At 39.2% G+C, this 19,090-nt stretch overlaps 1 protein-coding gene across 1 annotated transcript in view; it reads left to right on the forward strand.

The window, feature by feature from the left end:
* LOC111159006 (thioredoxin reductase 3) overlaps positions 1–19,090 on the forward strand; it is a 79,695-nt gene that overhangs the window by 40,548 nt on the left and 20,057 nt on the right. The window contains exons 8-14 of the mRNA XM_022521368.1: positions 1,043–1,185; positions 2,944–3,059; positions 3,949–4,174; positions 5,557–5,649; positions 10,572–10,648; positions 11,230–11,386; positions 15,831–15,938. Coding sequence (XP_022377076.1) covers positions 1,043–1,185; positions 2,944–3,059; positions 3,949–4,174; positions 5,557–5,649; positions 10,572–10,648; positions 11,230–11,386; positions 15,831–15,938 — 920 coding nt within the window. The remainder of the gene's footprint in view (positions 1–1,042; positions 1,186–2,943; positions 3,060–3,948; positions 4,175–5,556; positions 5,650–10,571; positions 10,649–11,229; positions 11,387–15,830; positions 15,939–19,090) is intronic.

The raw sequence follows: 19,090 nt of genomic DNA on the forward strand, positions 1-19,090 counted from the left end.
CTGTAACTTCCCACATTCCTGAGGAGTGCTGTGGCCTTTCCGAGAGTGCTAGATGGGGTGAGTCACCAGGTGTGATTAGAGGACGAACCCTCAGTTGGCTGGGTTTGCCTTTGGGAATCTCATCCAATTTGGTGAGAATCCCAGGCTGGCCTCTGTATTTTAGAAGCACAGTGCTGCATGGAGACTGGTTTCTCCTTCAGGAAACAGCATTGGCAGACAAGACGAAGGCTAGGAAATCAATCCTGCCTAAAAGATAAGGAGATGATGAGGAATTTGATTCCGTCACCTCCTGCTCCAACTGCAACAGGAAATGAATAAACATTGTAATATAAATGGTAGGCCATGGTGAGCAGAAACCACATTTGTTGTAATGAAATGCAGCATCTTTGCTATCATAAAGCCACCACCAAGTGAACTGAAAGGGAGTGGCCCGGGCTGGGCTTGGCAGATGGATGTATGGTGCTCACCAACCTGAGACCTCCCTCCCTTCACATCTGGGACACCCCGTGCAGACCTAAGAGTGTGAGAGTAGCCTTGGGGTGCTCCCAAGTAGGGATGATCTCCCTGTCTTGTGATGTTTTGGACTGTTCTACCCATTCTCTGTTCCAGGGATTTTTTTTTCTTTTTCAGAACTTTGCTTTTTGCTTATGTTTTGTAATGTAAAAGAGGAAGAAGTATAAACTGTAACTGACCTAAAAAAGATTTCAGTTGCTAGTTGTCTTGTGTTCACTTTTTGATTCTTAAATCAATATATAGTATGGCTCCTGTGTGGTTATATAAGATTGAACATTAAAAATAAAATTCACTTGGGGCACCTGGATGGCTCAGTCGGTTAAGTTTGATCCCAGAGTCCTGGGATTGAGCCCTATGTTGGGCTCCATGCTCAGCGGGGAACCTGCTTCTCCTCCTCCCTCTGCCTCTCCTCCCAGCTCATGTTCTCCCTCACTCTGCTCTCTTTCTCCCAAATAAATAAATAAATAATCTTTAAAGAAAAAGGCAATAAAATTGGCTTTATGCCTTTGCTCTGGTTATTTGTTTTCAGTGAAGCACAACTGGGAGACTATGATAGAAGCGATTCAGAATCACATTGGCTCTCTGAACTGGGGCTACAGGTTGTCCTTGAGGGAGAAGGCTGTGACCTATGTCAATTCTTATGGAGAATTTGTCGAACATCATAAAATAAAGGTACTGTTTGTTTTGTCACGTTTGTTGCTTTTCTTTACTATTGCTTGAACTCGCCTTGATCTGAAATTCTGTGTTGTATGTTACGGACTCACACTGACATGTGTGAGGACACATGTTGCCTCATGTGCACCTGTTTCTTCCTGTTGCTGATTGCACAGAGCCTGCTAAATTGCAGAAATTGCCTTTTAAAGAGATCTTCATTTAAAGTTATTATTTGCCTTTTGATTTTATTACTACCTTATAAGAAAATGTTTAGAATAGTTGACTAAAAAATGAAAAATTTTAGTAGTGTAATTCCTTTTTAAAATGAAACCTTAGGTGGGGGATGAGCAAAATGCAATGAATAGTCACGACGATGAAGGTACAGTCTGGGGAATTGGTCGGGGGTGTCGTAGTAGCGTTGTTTGGGGACAGATGGCAACTACAGGTGTGCGGAGCATGGTGTGTTGTATGGACTTGTCAAATCACTATGTTGTACACCTGAAACTAATGGAACATTGCGTCTCAACTGTACTTCCATAAAAAGAATAATTAAAAAAATAAAATGAAACCTTAAGTAGAACTCCAAATGTTATTCAAAGACATATTAATAAAAGTAGTATAAAATTAGTGTATTTTAGAAGCTTTGTCATGTTTACATAGTATAAGAGCCACAAGTAAGGAAAATGAGATTGTTGTGCTGAACAGAAGAATTTTAAATTGGAGTTATATAAGACAATGAGATACAACCCTCAACACCTAGTTTTTGGACTCTGCTTTCCTAGTACAGTATGCAATGATCTTGGGGGGATTTAAGATTATTTTGTAGTCATTTATTATCTCTGGAAAATTGTGGGGTGGTCTGTTGAAAGTTTCCCCTTTTGAAACCATATGCGGGCCAGTTTGAATTACATCACTCACACGAAACATCATAGAAATACGAGTCAGGGTAGTTTTAGTTCTCAAATTGTGGCATGGCTGGCATGGTTGGTTGAATAAGCCAGTCGTTTGGAAGCATACCTTCTTCTTTTCTGTGTTTCCACATTTAGTGATAACCAAGGTCTCCTCAGTTGCTCCCGCTAGAAATCTCAGGTTTCCCTCATCCCACCCCTACATCCTGGGCTTGTTTCTCTCTTTCCCGACCCTCTGGAGCAGGTGCCTGTCTCCAGGCTGCCCTCCCTCGGTCCCACCATTGAAACCACCCTCTTATTTAAACACCTCCATTGGTTTTTGAATTTTTTTAAGGAAAAAATGGATTTATGAATTACTCATATAATTGAAAATATGCACACAACGAATAACCTTTCTTGGTTTCCCATAGCTGAAATCTTTAGAATGGTGAATAAAGGTGTTAACGTTTGGCAGGAACCTTGTATCCCTTCACCGTGATGCATCCCCCGCCTTTCCTGCCACTTTCTGACCACTTGCTGTTCCCCAGACACCTGCTGCTTTCAGGCCCGTGTTCTTTTCTATGCACTGTTCTCTCTGTAGGTTTCCTTTCTTCTCAAATCTTCTCACTTTCTGGTCTCCACTCGAAATACCACCACCTTTGAAACCGCCCTCGGCTGGCATTCCAGTCCCCTACTGCACCTCCACTGGGCTCTTTTGGTGGCTGTTTTATGAAGACTTCTCTTTTCTGTGTTGGTGCTTATCACCAACTGCATTATTATTTTTGCATGTCCACTCCTGTTGGGTGGGAAGCTCTGTAACTAGTTGTCCAGTGTCTGATACTCTACTGTGTTTGTAGCAAAAGTTGAAATTTACTTTTCTCTTTTCAAGGCAACCAATAGAAAAGGACAGGAAACTTACTATACTGCTGGCAAATTTGTCCTAGCAACAGGCCAAAGACCCCGCTATTTAGGAATCCCAGGAGATAAAGAGTACTGTATTACTAGGTAAGATTAAACAGGCTATTGTAACCTTAAATTGTGTTATGCTTATGTGTCCGACTTATTTAGTCCCTGATATTATTTCACAGAAGATTTGAATTGATGGCAAATAAGTATAATGAAAGAAGCTAAGCGGTTAACGTTATGAAGCCCAGAGAAAATAAGCTAAGGTAGATAATAAGGTCACATTTATGCACACATAAATGCTATATGATTCTAGGTAATTGCTCAGCCAGGTCTGGGAGATTGGCTCTGAACTTCATGGAGGCCAGAGCAAAGAAGTAAATAAAATAGCTTTGGGGTTTAGCATCTATATGATAATAATGGGCCAGTTGATCAGGAGAAGCATGGCTCTTCCCAATACTGGGACTTAATAGTAATTATCCCTGATGGTTACAGAGAGGACATTTCATAATTCAGGACAATGACTTCCAAACTTTTTTCACCAGATGCACATATACAACTAACGAATCATCGAATGCTACACCTGAAACTAATGATGTACTATATGTTGGCTAATTAAATTTAAATTAAAAAAAAGAAATGTGTTTTTCATGACGTTGTTCAGGTGAACACATGGACATACTCAAAACAAACCAAACCATATTTCTTCTTATCACATGTAATGTAGTCTAATATTTTCTAGTCCATTTCAGTTTTTAAAACACCTTCACTTGTGATTCACTAATTTGATTTTGAAAAACCTGAAATATATTTCTTACTCTACAGTGGACACTCTTTAAAATGACAAAAGACTCTTTCTGTTAATGTTTCTTCATTCAAGCCCCAGGTTGCCATGCAGCCAACAGAAGACCACTACGCATCAAAACCTATGTATTCATTTTTACTTCATTTTTATTGCCTACGTGTTCCTTTTGTTGTTTTTATCTTTCAGTGATGACCTTTTTTCTCTGCCTTATTGCCCTGGCAAAACATTAGTGGTGGGTGCGTCTTATGTTGCTCTGGAATGTGGTGGGTTTCTTGCTGGAATTGGCTTAGATGTCACGATTATGGTGCGCTCAGTCCTTCTTCGTGGCTTTGATCAAGAAATGGCAGAGAAAGTGGCTTCTTACATGGAGCAACATGGTGTTAAGTTCTTAAGAAAATTTGTACCTGTGATGGTAAGTCTGAAAGGTGTTTGGAATTCCTTTTATTTTCAGGTTTTTGTTATTTTTTAAGTTTTTTATTCTGGCTCTCCTTCCTTCATTTCATGAAATAAATTAGTCTATACTCAGTAGGACATCTTAAAGATAGTGCTCCCCACTCCAGTCCATACCACTGACCTCCACGTGTCCCTCTGTCCTCCCCACCCCTCCCGCTTATACCTGAAGGTGTCCTTGCTCCTCTCAGGCTTTCAGTGTGCTCTCACCTTCTCTCACTTTCTCAGGGATGCTTCATCATCAGTTAACCATCTTTTCCACTCTGTCATTCCCACCAGTGTCTCTCCACTTTAAACAAATGAGTCCTCCCTTCCCCTCTCTGCCCTTTTGTCTGGGTCCCTGTTTTTCTTTTCCTGTTCACAAGGAAACTTCTATACATGCTCCTGCTTTCTTGCCTCCGTTATCCACTTCAGCCAACTCTCAGCTGCTTCCATCCCTGTTCCTCTGAAATCGCATGCTGGGGTCTGTGGCAAAATCCGTGCTGTCAAACCCAGTGGTCATATCTCTGCCCTTAGTTGTGGGGCTTCTGGGCAGCATTTGGTGAAATTGACATTCCTTCCATTTGAAATTCTCTCCATTCTTGAGCTCTCTGGTCTCACAGCCTGGGGTTCCACATGTCTTCAACCTGTAAATGTTAGAGCACCTGCTTCCTCTTCTCTTCTCTGCACTTGTTACCTGGGAGGTCTTCTTTAGGTCCATACTTTGCTAATGGCTTTCAGATTTATATACCCTGCTTGGGCATCTCTCCTGAACTCCACACCCATTTTCACAGTTGACTATGGGATATCTCCACTTGAACTCCTCATAAGCATTTCAGATTTATTAAGACAAAAATGAAATTCTTGATTTTCTTCCTAAGTGTATTCCCCAGCTCATCTTTCTGGCCTATCTCAGTACTCAGTAAGCAGTATTACAGTATACACAATTTATTAAGTCAACACCTGGAAAGTATCCCTCATCCCTCCTATTATGGTACCACCAACTAATCTGTTAATTTATTTCTACCTCCAGACTGTATCTTGTTACAGTCCTTTTTTTCTCTATCTTTACTTTTTTTTTAAAGATTTTGTTTATTTATTTGACACAGAGAGAGATCACAAGTAGGCAGAGAAAGACTGGGAAGCAGGCTCCCTGCCAAGCAGAGAGCCCAATGCGGGGCTTGATCCCAGGACCCTGAGATCATGACCTGAGTGGAAGGCAGAGGCTTAACCCACTGAGCCACCAGGCGCCCCTCTCTATCTTTACTTAGTTGAGAAACCTACACGTGCACATGTGTACACCCTCTGACCCATTTATTTTCTGTCACCTTTAGATAGAATCATTACATTTTTTATCCTTACTAGGTTCAGCAGTTGGAGAAAGGTTCACCTGGAAAGCTGAAAGTAGTGGCTAAATCCACTGAAGGACCAGAAACTATTGAAGAAATATATAATACAGTAAGTTTTTAGTTTATAAGCAGTTAAGTGATTGAACACACTCATAAATTAGCACAGATGAAGTTTATGGGAAAATTCTACCAGCCTTAACTTTTTTCCTTTTGATTCTTTGTAAAACTATAAAAAAATGGTTGGTAGTTGAGCTGTTGACATTTGGTAGTTTTTGGTGTACATGAGAAATATAAGAAAATATGTGTGTATGGATAATTTATACATAGAATAAAATCTGGAAGCAGATATATCTGACTGTTACAAGTACTTATTTCTGGGGCATTAGACATCTTCTACATTTGGGCATTTTAATATTTTCAATAAAAATTGGTATCTTATAATCAAAAATTATAATAAAGATCTTTTTGTTTTCAAAAACAGTATAAAATCTGCAAACAATGTGAATAGTCCATGGACTATATTGGGTGGCAACAGTTCTAATTTAAACTGATATTTGGATGTTAACATTTCTTTGGTAAATAATGATACATTTATGTTTTATATACTGATATATGTGTGATTGTTTTTAGTTAAAAAAAGGAAATAATATGGGGAGGATCAACAAAGCCAAAAATAAGAAAACAGAATAAATCAACCCCAGTTGAGAGTTTTATGAGGATTGTATTGGATATATAAATCAACTGGTAACTTTTTATTGCAATATTTAGTCTTCTCTCCATGAACATGGTATATCTGCCTCTTAATTTAGGTTGTCTTCAATAACTCCTAACAAAGTTAACAAATTTCTCTACATTCAAATCAAGAACACCTTTTAGATTTATCCTTAGGTATTTACTATATTTTTATGTAGTCATGAATGGTATTTTTTTGAGAAAATGTCATTCTTTTTAACAGTTGCTGATGTATAGAAATGCTGCCAATTTGTGTGTTTTGATTTAGCATACCATAATCTTGCTAAACTCTTACTTGATAATTTATCTTAGATTATTTTGAGTTTTCTTTGTATGCCTTCATACTATTTATAAATAACAAAAGTTTTGTTTCCTACTTTTTGCTCTTTCCCTTTTTATTTCTTTTTTTGTGTGTAAGTACACTAGCTGGGACCTTCAAGAAATGGCAGTGGTAGGCATTCTGCCTTGTTCTCAGTATTGAAAGTTCTGTGTTTTGTCATTAAAGAGTAATGTTTTCTGTAGGATTTTGTTAGATATTCTTAATTAAGTTAAAGGATTTGTTTTCTTTCTTGTTTCCCAGGGGTTGTTTGGTTATTTCTTTTTTGTTTTTTAAAACTCACGAGTAGATGTTTGTTTGTAACAGTGTTTCTTTTGTAGCTGTTGATCAAAAATTTTTTTCTTTCATCTGTTAATGTGTTGAATTACATTGATTTCCTAATGTTCAACCAACTCTGTGTTCCTGGTATAAACCCAACTTGGTAATGGTTCTTTTTATATACTGTTGGATTTCGTTCTTTAGAATTTTTGCATTAATATTCATGAATTATATTGGCTAATAATTTTCCTTTCATATATTGCACTTTTCAGATTTGCATATCAAGGTTGTTTTAGCTCATGAGAGAAGTTTGGAGTATAACCTCTTTATTCTCTGGAAGCATTTTTGTAATGTTAGAATTGGTTCTTCATCAGCTTGATAGAATTCACTGATGTGTAACCATCTAGGCCCAGAATTTTCTATAGATATATGTATTTGACCACTGATTGAATTTCTTTAACAGCCATAGGACTTTTAAGACTTTCTATTTTTTTTCCTGAGTTACTTTAGATTAGTTATATTTCTAGGAATTTGTTTATTTCATCTAAGTTCTTGAATATATTGGTGTAAAGTTATTCACAGTATTGAAATTTTAAATTGTTTACTTTTATAATGTGTAATTTACATGTAGTGAAATGCACATTTCTTAGATGTACATTTTAGTCAGTTTTGACAAATGTACATGTTTATATCATCCATACTTATGTGAAGGTAACAGAATATTTCTGTGAGTTCAGAAAGCTCTCCCAAATCCCTTCCCACTCCCTGACCCAAACAACCCTATTCTGATTCTGTCACGATAGACTAATTTTGCCTATTCTAGGTGTCACAGGAATAGAACTATTTGATACGTACTCCTCGTATTTCATCCATGTTGTTGTGTGTCTTTAGTTAGTTCTTATTGTATGAATTATATGGCTGTAAGTTTGTATGGGTATGTCACAGTTTGTTCATTTTCCTGTGGATGGACACCTAGGCTATTTGTAGTTTGGGCTATTGTGACTTAAACTGCTATGAAGGCTGCTTGCATAAGCCCTTGTAGACCTATGTGTTCATTTCTTATAGGTAAATACCTAGGAATGAAATTAAATGGTCATAGGATAGTTTCTGTGTTTAACTTTTTGAGAAACTGCCAAACACCTTCTGAATGAATGAATCACTTTATATTTCCATGAGCTGACGTGGGAGTTTTGGTTATCCCATGTGGTCAGCTTTGGGCTTGTCCAGATTTTTCATTTTAGCCAGTTTTGTGCGCGTGTAGTGGTCTCTTATTATGGTTCTAATCTGCGCCTTCCTGATGACTAATGATGTTGAGCAACTTATCATGTGTTTACTGGCCATTTATTATATTTTCCATTATGAAGTCTCTGTTTAAATGTTTGGTCCATGTTTTGTTCAGTTATTTTAATTTTTATTCTTGAATTGAAGTTTTGTATATATCTTGAATACATTCCATTTTCAGGTAGATAATAAATTGTGAATATTTTCTTCCCATTTGTGACTTCCCTATTCATTTTTTATGGTATCTTTTGATGAGCAGTAGTTTAAAAATTTCTATGAAGTTGAGTTTATCAATTTTTTGATTTATGGTTAATGCTTTCTGTGTGCTCAAAGGGATCTTTTTACCCGAAGGTCATGAAGCTCTTCTCTTATATTTTCTTCTTGAAGCTTTATAGTTTTATTTTTTATGCTCAGTTCTGTAATACATCTTGAATTAATTTTTGTTTACAGAATAAGGTAGGAATATGGGTTCTTTTTCTTCCAAGTGGGTGTTTGTTGAAAGACTTCCCTTTCAACATTTGTTTGTTGAAAAGACTTCCCTTTTTCCACTGAGTTGCTTTGGTGCCTTTGTTGAAGTCATTTGACCATTTACTATGGGTCTGTTTCTGCACTCTTAATCCCATCAACCACTTGTTTCCTTTTACCACATTGTTTTCAGTATTGAAGCTTTATAGCAAATTTTAGACTGGTGGAGTAAGTCCTTCAGCTTTCATCAGGTCCTTTACATTTTCATATAACTTTTAAAAAGCAGCAGAAAAAATCCTGCTGGGATTTTGATTGGAATTATATTGATTATATAGACCAGTTTGGAAGAAATGACCATCTTAACAATATTGAATTTTCTGGTGTATGAACTTCATAGATCTTTCTGTTTATCTATGTTTTTCTCTGCAATATTTTATCATTTTGCTCTAGAGGTCTTTCATGTATTTTGCTAAATTTGTCTCTACATATTTCATGTTTTTAAGGTATTATAAAATGATATTTTAAATTTTTAAATTTTCAGTGTTTAGTTGGTAGTATATAGAAATACAAATGATTTTTGTATGTTGTCCTTATTGTAGATTCTTGGGGTTAACATCTGCATATACAGCCAGGTTTGTTCTTTTTTTTAAATTGGCCTGCCTTTTATTTCTTTCTCTTGCCTGAGGACTGGTTAAGTCCTCCAGTACAACGTCGAATAGAAATTGCTTGAGAGTGGGCATCCTCATCTTGCTTCCACCTGAGAGGTGAAGCATTCAGACTTTCATCATTGCTAGGATGTAAGCTGTAGATTTCTTTTTACAAAGTGCCTTTTCACAGATTGGGGCAGTTTTCTTTTATTCTTAATCTGCTGAGGACTGACTATATTAAAATCCTCAAATGGTGTTAAATTTTATCAAATTCTTTTCCCATATCTATTGGGTGATGATTAAATTGTTTTCTCTATTATTTGGTTAATATGATTAATCACATTGATTGATTTTTGCATGTTGAACCAAATTTGTATTTCGGGGACAAACCTCAGTTGGTCATGATCAATTATCCTTTTTATATATTGTTATATTTCATTTTCTAGCTAACATTTTGTAAAGTATTCTGCATCTGTGTTCATGAGGACTATGGGCTTATAATTTTATTTTAATATCCTTTTTGATTTTTGTGTCAGTTGTTTATGCTGGTCTCACAAAAAAGAGTTGGGAAGTGTTCCGTCCTCTTTTTTTTCTGGAAGAGTTTGTATCCCATTATTAGTATTTCTTACTTAAGTTTTGATAGACTTTACCAGTGAAGTCATTTGGGTCTTGAGTTAATTTATGGACAGTTTACAATTTGTGGATTCAGTTTCTGCAATGAGTATAGGATGTGTTCCTCTGCTAGGATTGCCATAAAAAAACACCACAGACTGAGTGTCTAAACAGAAATTTAGTTTCTTACAGTTCTGGAGGCTGGAAGTCAGATCATGGTGTCAGCAGGTTTGGTTTCTTCTGAGGCCTTTCCTTGGCTTGCAGATGGCACCTTCTTCTTGGGTCCTCACGTGGTTGCCCCTCAGTCTGTGTCATCTGTGTCCTAATTGCCTCTTTTTATAAAGGGCATCAGTCATATAGAGGCCCCACTATAATGGCCTCATTTTAACCTTAATTCCTTCTTTAATGGCCCTGTCTCCAAATACATTACATTCTGAGGCACTGGAGCTTAGGACTTTAACATGTGAATTTGGTGCGGGGACATAATTTAGGGTATAACATAGAGTTATTCTAGATTTGCAGGTGTGTGACCTGGTAAACTGTCTTTCAAGGAATGTTTCATCTAAGCTGTCAACTTTATTGGCATAGGGTATTCATAGTGTTCTGTTATTGTCCTTTTAATGTCTGAAGGAGTTGTAGTGATGTTCCTTTCATTCCCAACATTGACAATTTCTGTTTTGGATCTCACTCTTAACATAGGTTTTGTTAGCCATTGGTCGTGCCTCCTGTACAAGGAGAATAGGCTTGGAGAAGATTGGTGTCAAAGTCAATGAAAAGTAAGTACATGTGGGATCATTGCACTGTTGCTACACAAAGCAAAATGTTTCTACAGATTACCTCTTGGAAATTCTCATTTAATTACTAAGATGCAAAATTTTAATGCTCTGAGTTTATTTCACAGTAAGTGCTATGCCAGCTCTGTATTAATTAGTTTTTTTATTAATGAATCAGTAACTCTTTAGTGTGTGCCTTAAAGAAATGATACATTAAACAGTAATTTAAAAAAATAAATTGTGGAAATGTCTTAACCCACTCTTTGATTTAGAGTTAATTTTTATGTTGTTGGTCAAGCAAGGAGAAAAATTTCAAAACTCTAGTGCAATTCTGGGGGAAATCAGGAGCTATCCTTGGCATCCAAAAAATGTGTATGGTTTCAGGTGGTTTTTTTGGAGCTACAGAAACCCTTATGATTCAAGCCATTGATCTTATAGAGATTGATGACCTGAGGAGCCTCTCTTCTTAGAGGGAGGTCTTTGTTCTATGTGTTTAGTCATTTTCTCTTGGAAAATTTAGTGTTAGTCATCCAGAAGTACAGAATGAATCATAATGTATTTGTTTCCTTTCCAAAATCCAATAGGAGTGGCAAAATACCAGTAAACGACGCGGAACAGACAAATGTACCCTATGTTTATGCTGTTGGGGATATTCTGGAGGGTAAACTTGAGCTCACACCCATTGCTATACAGGCAGGCAAGCTGCTGGCTCGCAGACTTTTTGCTGGCTCTTTGGAAAAGGTGAGGTTTCTACTTTTGAGGTGATATCTAGATCAAAATTGTGATTAGAAAAATCAGTACAAACAACACTTGTGCACTTGTTTTGCAAGGAAAGAGTTCATCACAGATAAATTAGTATTTAGTAATAATTTTTAACAAATATCATTTGAGTGTCTGCTGTGTGCAGGATGTCCTGCTAGGTGACATACAGGGGATTGGCATGGTTCCAGCGCCAAAGCACTTCCCAGGAGAGTGGAGGATCATGAGTAATGTAAGACATGGGGCAGTTAGTTGTAACTTATTGGATCGGTAAAGGGATCCGAGATGGGCGATCGCTGGCCCTGGCTTCAGTGCCTGCTGGTGTGTGAACCTGATCAAGTTGTTTCAAATCTCCGTGCCTCAGTTTCACCTCTGCTAAGTGTGAAGGTGATGATTTCTACTATCTCCTGCACCTTTCGTTGTCTTCAACCAAAGATGTGGGACTGGCTTTGTGGGATGAATAATTCAAAACCAAGGAAGCAAAGCACAGGGCTTTTCTGGTAAGTAGATAATGTATTTGCAAACATCACTCTCAGCAGGACTGTGAGCAGTCTGTGAGAGTTCCTCTGTATTCTCCTCCCCGAGAGCATGTGGACGTGTGGAAGTATTGGTGAATGAAGGGCCTGGGTGGGGGTGAGGAATGCTAATTGTTTTGTCCTAAGGGACAAAGAATTGTCCCTTCCATAATACTTAGAGCATTTGGAGTGTGTGCGGGCAGAGCACTTGGGAATAGAGGCATACAACTGGGAATAAGGCTAGAAAATTTATTTGGTGCCAGCTCATCAAAAATCTCTCATGCTGGGGCGCCTGGGTGGCTCAGTGGGTTAAGTCTCTGCCTTTGGCTCAGGTCATGATCTCAGGATCCTGGGATCGAGCCCTGCATTGGGCTCTCTGCTCAGCAGGGAGCCTGCTTCCCCTCCCCACACCTGCCTCTCTGCCTACTTGTGATCTCTCTCTCTCTGTCAAATAAATAAATAAAATCTTTTTTAAAAATGCTAAAAAAAAAAAAAAATCTCTCATGCCAACCACAATAAAGAATTGGAATGGCCTTCTCTATGCAGTGGGAACTCTTAAAGACCTTTATTTCCTCCATCTTTCTATTTGGAAAGGTGTCAAACCACAGGAAGAATAGTAATAATCACCCATATTACCCTTTCTTCCACATTCCCCAGTTATTAATATTTTGCCATTTGGCTCTCTCTCCTTTTCTGAATATGTATGTGTACAATGTGTGTACTTTATTTCCAGAGCCTTTTTTAAAAAATTTATTTATTTTCAGTGTTCCAAAATTCATTGTTTATGCACCACACCCAGTGCTCCATGCAATACGTGCCCTCCTTAATACCCACCACCAGGCTTACCCAACCCCTCACTCCCCTCCCCTCCAAAACACTGTTTGTTTCTCAGAGTCCACAATCTCTCATGGGTTGTCTCCCCCTCCGATTTCCCCCAACTCCCTTCTCTCCATCTCCCATTCCAGAGCTTTTGAGGTAAGTGGCAGGTTTCAGTGGCTTTGGCCCCTATATACTTAAGCATGCATCTCCTGTAACAAGCATCTTCTTCCATGACCAGTTTCATCATTCTATCTGAGAAACTGAACAAAAATGTGATACTGTTCAGATTTCCTCAGATTTCCATTAAGCATATGTAGCTGGATGTGTTGATTCATGTGGTATGTTTAGCTCTTCCGACTCTTAAGTCTTTTTTAACCTGAAATGGTTCCCCTGCCTTTACTTTCCTGCTTGTTTTTTGTTTTTTTGTTGCGTGTGTGTGTGTGTGTGTGTGTTTACTTTCCTGGTGTGTGTGTGTGTGTGTGTGTGTTTACTTTCCTGGTTGTTTTATTTTTCATGACTTTGATTTTTGATGAGTCCAGACTACTTTCCTTGTGCAATGTCTCATGTTCTGGGTTTCTCTGATTGTTTAACATGATTAGGGTCAGGAGAAATCTTTTGAGTACGTCTTCTTTATAAAGGTCGCTCCACTCTGCTTGTTGTGTCACGCCAGGTGCCTCGCGAGGTCATGAGGGAAGACCTGGAACATAGAGGGAGGCATTGCTGGAAAGGGCAACAAGGACACAGCTCTGCGGGCATCAGTGGGTGGGACCCGGGATGCCGAACATACAGTGTGGTAATGCAGTTAGCATCTCGGGGTGTATGGAGGGGGATTAGTTGCCAAATGCTTTAAGAAGTTAATCAAGGCAGCTGTGGGGTGGAGAGATCTGAAGACGCAGCAGTGTGTTTAGTGTGAAGAAAGAAAGAACTTAAAGGTACGAGGACTAGAAGGAAGGCAACAAGGAGGGCAAGATGAAGTCAAGTTTAGGTGGAGGAGATGGCTGAAGATGTGGAGAAAGTGTTTTAGATGAAAGGAAGAAAGATTGAGGAATTTCCTGTTGATTATTCTTACTTGATTGGAAATAGGAGACAGAGGGATCTGTTGAAAATGAGGCTTCCCCTGTAAGCCATGGGACATAGGGTCAGCTGCTGGTCAATATAGCTGATCCTTGGGGCAGCTGGGTGGCTCAGTCGTTAAACCTCTGCCTTTGGCTCAGGTCATGATCCCAGGGTCCTAGGATCAAGCCCCGCATGGGGCTCCATGCTCAGCGGGGAGCCTGCTTCTCCCTCTTCCACTTACCCTGCTTGTCTTCCCTCTCTCGCAGTCAAATAAATAAATAAAATCTTTTAAAAAATATATAGCTGAAAAAAAAAATAATAAAAAATATATAGCTGACCCTTGAATATGGTGTGGGTCCACTTACGTGTGGATTCTTGTCAATAAACACAACACAGTGCTGAAAATGTATTCTCTCCCTTGTGATTTTCTTAGTAACATTTTCCTTTCTCTAGCTTACTTTATTGTGAGAATATAATATACAATACATATAATATAAATATATGCGTTAATCGACTAATGTACATTATTGGTAAGGCTTCCAGTTATAGGTAGGCTATTAGTTAAGTTGGGGGGTCAGGAGTTATATGGGGATTTTTGACTGCATGGGAGTCAGCACCCCAACCCCTACAAGGGCCAACTATAAATGGGATGATGAGTTTTTGCAGGCCTAATAGAAGTCAGAAAATACCAAGATTTCCTATGGTTATGTGGTTTTTTCCTAGTCATGTTAGAAAAAGGAAAAAATGCTTGGCTTACCCACGATTTGCAGGTTAGCAAATGTGAGGTGTGTTAGAGCATCTAAGTTCAAGATTCTAGGCTGATGTATGTTATACATAATCCGCCTCATTGATGTGGGGATACCTGGTGGCTTTGATTTGTTTTTGTTTGGGGTAACAAAAAGTAGAAACTTACTCACATTAGGCAGACTGAGGGGGTTTCCTATGAGGATCCTATGGATTGGTAAGTTGAAACACTGCCTTAGAACAAGCGCCGTGCTAAGGCTGGGCCACACTGCATTTGGAGCTGGAACTGGGGTGGGGTCACGGCTGCTCTGGGGCCCCGGCACACAGGTGGGGGTTTCACAGGGTGCTCTACTGGTAGCCTTACTTGGCCCTAGCTCCACTGGTGCATTTCTTCCTATCCAACTACCACCGGGGGATTCTTCCTTTGCTTCTAATTCATCTTCTTGCAAAAGAAAGAATTTGATTGACGTAGCTCACCTTTTTCTACATAGATTCTGGCCAGCTTTCTCATTACCTTTCTTTGGGTTAGAGGTGACCCTTGACCTAATCACCTACAACCTGTTGGCAGGGTTCGGGGGACATGTAGTGCAATGGACAGTGTCACCCCTTGAGGAGCTGTTGATGGGCAGGCCTAGTGACCTTCATCTCTGGTTGTACCCTCTGCCCTTTTTCTGCTCCTGCACACTGCTTTCTCTCCACACACGGTTCTAATGTGCTTGCACCAGTATGCTCTGGTTCTCCATGCTGTCACAGATACTTTCTTGCAGGCAGGGCTGCGACCAGCACTCACACTCACCTTCCCGCAGGTAGGTGCCTGGAGCTGTTGGAAGAGGCATGTAGGGCTCAGAGTCTGCAGTCTTCCCGTGATGCCCACCCATGCTCTGCCTTAGTCTGATAAGGGGTCTTTGGGGTTCTCTCAGAACCACAGGATCTCTAAGAACCCGTGTTAGCCACCCCTTTACACTATGCCATTTCCCCTTGATGGTCCAGGGCAGTCACTCAGTCCCACACTGTTCAACTGCTTCTTTGCTCATCTCCTCTGTGGCAGTTAGGTGCATGGCCAAGGGTGGCCGGTCCCATCCGTGGGCCCCTGGCCAGGGTGTGCTCTCTGCTCTGGAGTTGGGCTCACCCCCTACTCTGAGTGTAACTATAAATTCCCTCAAGTGGTGAAATGGAAGAATCAGTCACATTGGACCAGGCTTATTTATTTTCCTCTTAGAAATGTATGTAATGTAGATTTTTGCTGGGAAAAGTGTCACAAAATAAGCAGATCTGATTTGCTTATTTTTCAGTGTGATTATGTTAATGTCCCGACTACAGTGTTTGCTCCTTTGGAATATGGCTGCTGTGGATTATCTGAGGAGAAAGCTATTGAAGTGCATAAAAAAGAGAATCTTGAGGTAAGATTGTGTTTTACGGCTTACTTTTTCAGAATTTGTCTTTGAATCAGCTGACTTTGCAGTCACTTTTTGTTTTGCAAGTTACCATAATGGTTAGAGTGTAGGAAATCATATTCCTATTTTGGGAAAATAAGAAATTAAGTAATTTAAACCCTATTTCTCTAGCCAATAATAATCATACAGTTGGGGAGAGGGGGATAAAAGATGTATGCATTAGGACTTTTGAGTTGCAAGTGACAAACGTTTATTTGAGTAGCTTATACAAGAAAGCACAAGTTATTATAAGAATTTTTGGAATGCAGGAGTATATCAAGGCCTTAGGAAGGGATGGGAACCAGGCACTGTAAGACCGTCTCAACTCATATATGCTTGCAACTCATTCTTCTTTTGGCATGCAGACTTTATTTGCTTCTGGAATGTACATAGCAGCCAAAATATGCCCTTTCTTCCACAAACAAGTTTTTTCAATAGTTTTGGTCTGAGGAGGAACTGATGGACTCCCTGTTTCTCAGTCTTAATTCTGAGTTATGGAAGAGGACATCTGATTGGTCCAAGTTGGATCAGCTATCTACCCGCTTCCATTCAGCATGGCTGGAGTCAGGCTCCTGTCCCATCAACAGGGGACATCTGCATTATGGATGGGCTCAGTGGTGGGGAGGGTGGGCAGTTCCCGGGGTTGTCAACCTGGTTGCGGGCTGTGAGCTGTCAGAGTCTCAAAAAGATGTCATCTGCACACGTTATTTCCACCTGCCCTTAACACCCGCCCCATGCAATCATAACAAGCTTATAAATATTTTCTTACATTGCAGTTTTATGGGTAGTTTGAGTGGCTTTTTTTCTGTACACCCTTCCAACATAGGAGGGATAGGGAGAAATAAAAAGAGCTAGTACTTGATGTTTTCAGCAAAAGAGATTTGAAATCTCATTCCTCTCCCTTGAAGTCACATCAATTACTGGCAATTCCTTGAAATCATAGCACTAGTTAAATAGCCTGATGACTAACTGAAGCTCTTGTTTACATCTCCTGTATTGGGAAAATGAGTGATTAAAACTTTATAATGTTGTTTTAGATAAGAAATATGTGTTTTACAGGACATTACTTGATCAGTGTTTATAATTAACCCTTTGTAATAATGAGCCATTTTTTTTTTTCTGCAATGATGAGCTTTACTTGAGTCTTGGAAAATTGATGGTAACAACTATGGATTTAACACTTAGTTCTAAAACTTCTGAAATTAATGAGAAATTAAGATAGAAAGGCAGGTACATGAGGGGAAGCATGTAGAAGGCTATACCCCAGACAAGGGACTATCTTTATAGGAAAAAAGCCCCCTAGGTTTGTGGGATTACTTTAGGTCTTTTTCCTAAGCTTCACTGCAGACCAACTAACCTTTTCCTATATATTTATTTAGCAATATATTTGTTGTGTTTGACAGGACCAGAGATTGGATTTATTAATTATTTTTTAAAATTCCTATTATGAAGAGATACATACATAATATTTTTTTTCAAAGTGAGAAAATCAAGGTGGGAAGAAAATGAGGGTAGGAAAACTTAAGATGGTGTTAGAAGAAAGGTGAATTTGTTGGTTCACAGAATTCATGCCCTAAAGCTAAGTGGATTTGCTTTACTATTAACCTAAAAATTATTTCCTACTTCCTGGCTAAAAGAGGGAGAATTGACAGAGATTTTTCATTTTTTACAGAAGTGGCATTGAAGGCATGGTGAATAATGGCCTTAAAATATCCCCTTAGTAAATATAATAGTGGGTTTTATAGAACTCTTTCTTTCTTTCTTTCTTTCTTTCTTTCCTTTCAGGGAGAGCAGTAGAAGGAGAGGAAGGAGCAGGCTCCCCACCAAGCAGGGAGCCCAATGTGGGACTCAATCTCAGGATCCTGGGATCATGCCCTGAGCCAAAGGCAGATGCTTAACCATCTGAGCCACCCAGGTGCTCTGTACATTGTTTCTTACTAGATCCCGAAATGCAGTCCTGTGGCTTGATGCCACAGTGCAGTGTAATAAAAAAGTAGTTCCTGAAGGGGCCAAAGTAGGGCTGTACTGTTGTGCTGCTCTCTGGTGACTTGACTTAATACAAAATTGTTGAGTATCTAGAACCATGGTTTTTAACTGTTTTAATATAAATTGCTTTAAGAATCTAATGAAATTTTTGGTTTCCAGGGAAGACCCTCTCTACATGCTGATGTGCCTGAGAGTCATCCTTAATTCCTCCTTGTTGGTCGCCATCAATAGTCAGTTCACCAGGAAGTGCTACCAGTTTGACCCCCCCGAGTATGTCTCATGTGGACCTATTTCCATTCTCCGCCCTCCCTGTCCCATTTCAGCCCACCATCCTCTCTTGCCTGTAGCATTCCTCCTGGTCTCCCTGCATTCACTCATAGCCCATTCCAGACTAGTCACCACACATCAGCCAGTGGAGCTTTTTTTAAAAAAATTAATTATTAATTATTTTTTAATATTAATTATTTTTATTATCATATAATGTATTATTTGCCCCGGGGTACAGGTCTGTGAATCGTCAGGCTTACACGCTTCACAGCACTCACCATATCACATACCCTCTCCAATGTCCATAACCCAACCACCGTCTCCATACCCCCACCAAGCAACCCTCAGTTTGTTTTATGAGATTAAAAGTCTCTTATGGTTTGTCTACCTCCCAATCCCATCTTGTTTCATTTTTTCCATTCCTATCCCCCAAACCCCCCACTCTGCCTCTCAAATTCCTCATATCAGGGAGATCATATGATAATTGTCTTTCTCTGATTGACTTACTTTGCTCAGCATAATACCCTCTAGTTCCATCCATGTTGTTGCAAATGGCAAGATTTCATTTCTTTTGATGGCTGCATAGTATTCCATTGTATATATATATATACACCACACCTTCTTTATCCATTCATCTGTTGATGGACATCTAGGTTCTTTCCATAGTTTGGCTATTGTGGACATTGCTGCTGTAAACATTCGGGTGCACATGCCCCTTCGGATCACTACATTTGTATCTTTAGGATAAATACCCAGTAGTGCAGTTGCTGTGTTGTAGGGTAACTCTATTTTCAACTTTTTGAGGAACCTCCATGCTGTTTTCCAGAGTGGCTGCACCAGCCTGCATTCCCACCAACAGTGTTGCA

This window comes from Enhydra lutris, unplaced genomic scaffold, assembly GCF_002288905.1.
Source record: "Enhydra lutris kenyoni isolate GAN:26980312 unplaced genomic scaffold, ASM228890v2 scaffoldscaffold66, whole genome shotgun sequence".
Taxonomy (NCBI): domain Eukaryota; kingdom Metazoa; phylum Chordata; class Mammalia; order Carnivora; family Mustelidae; genus Enhydra; species Enhydra lutris.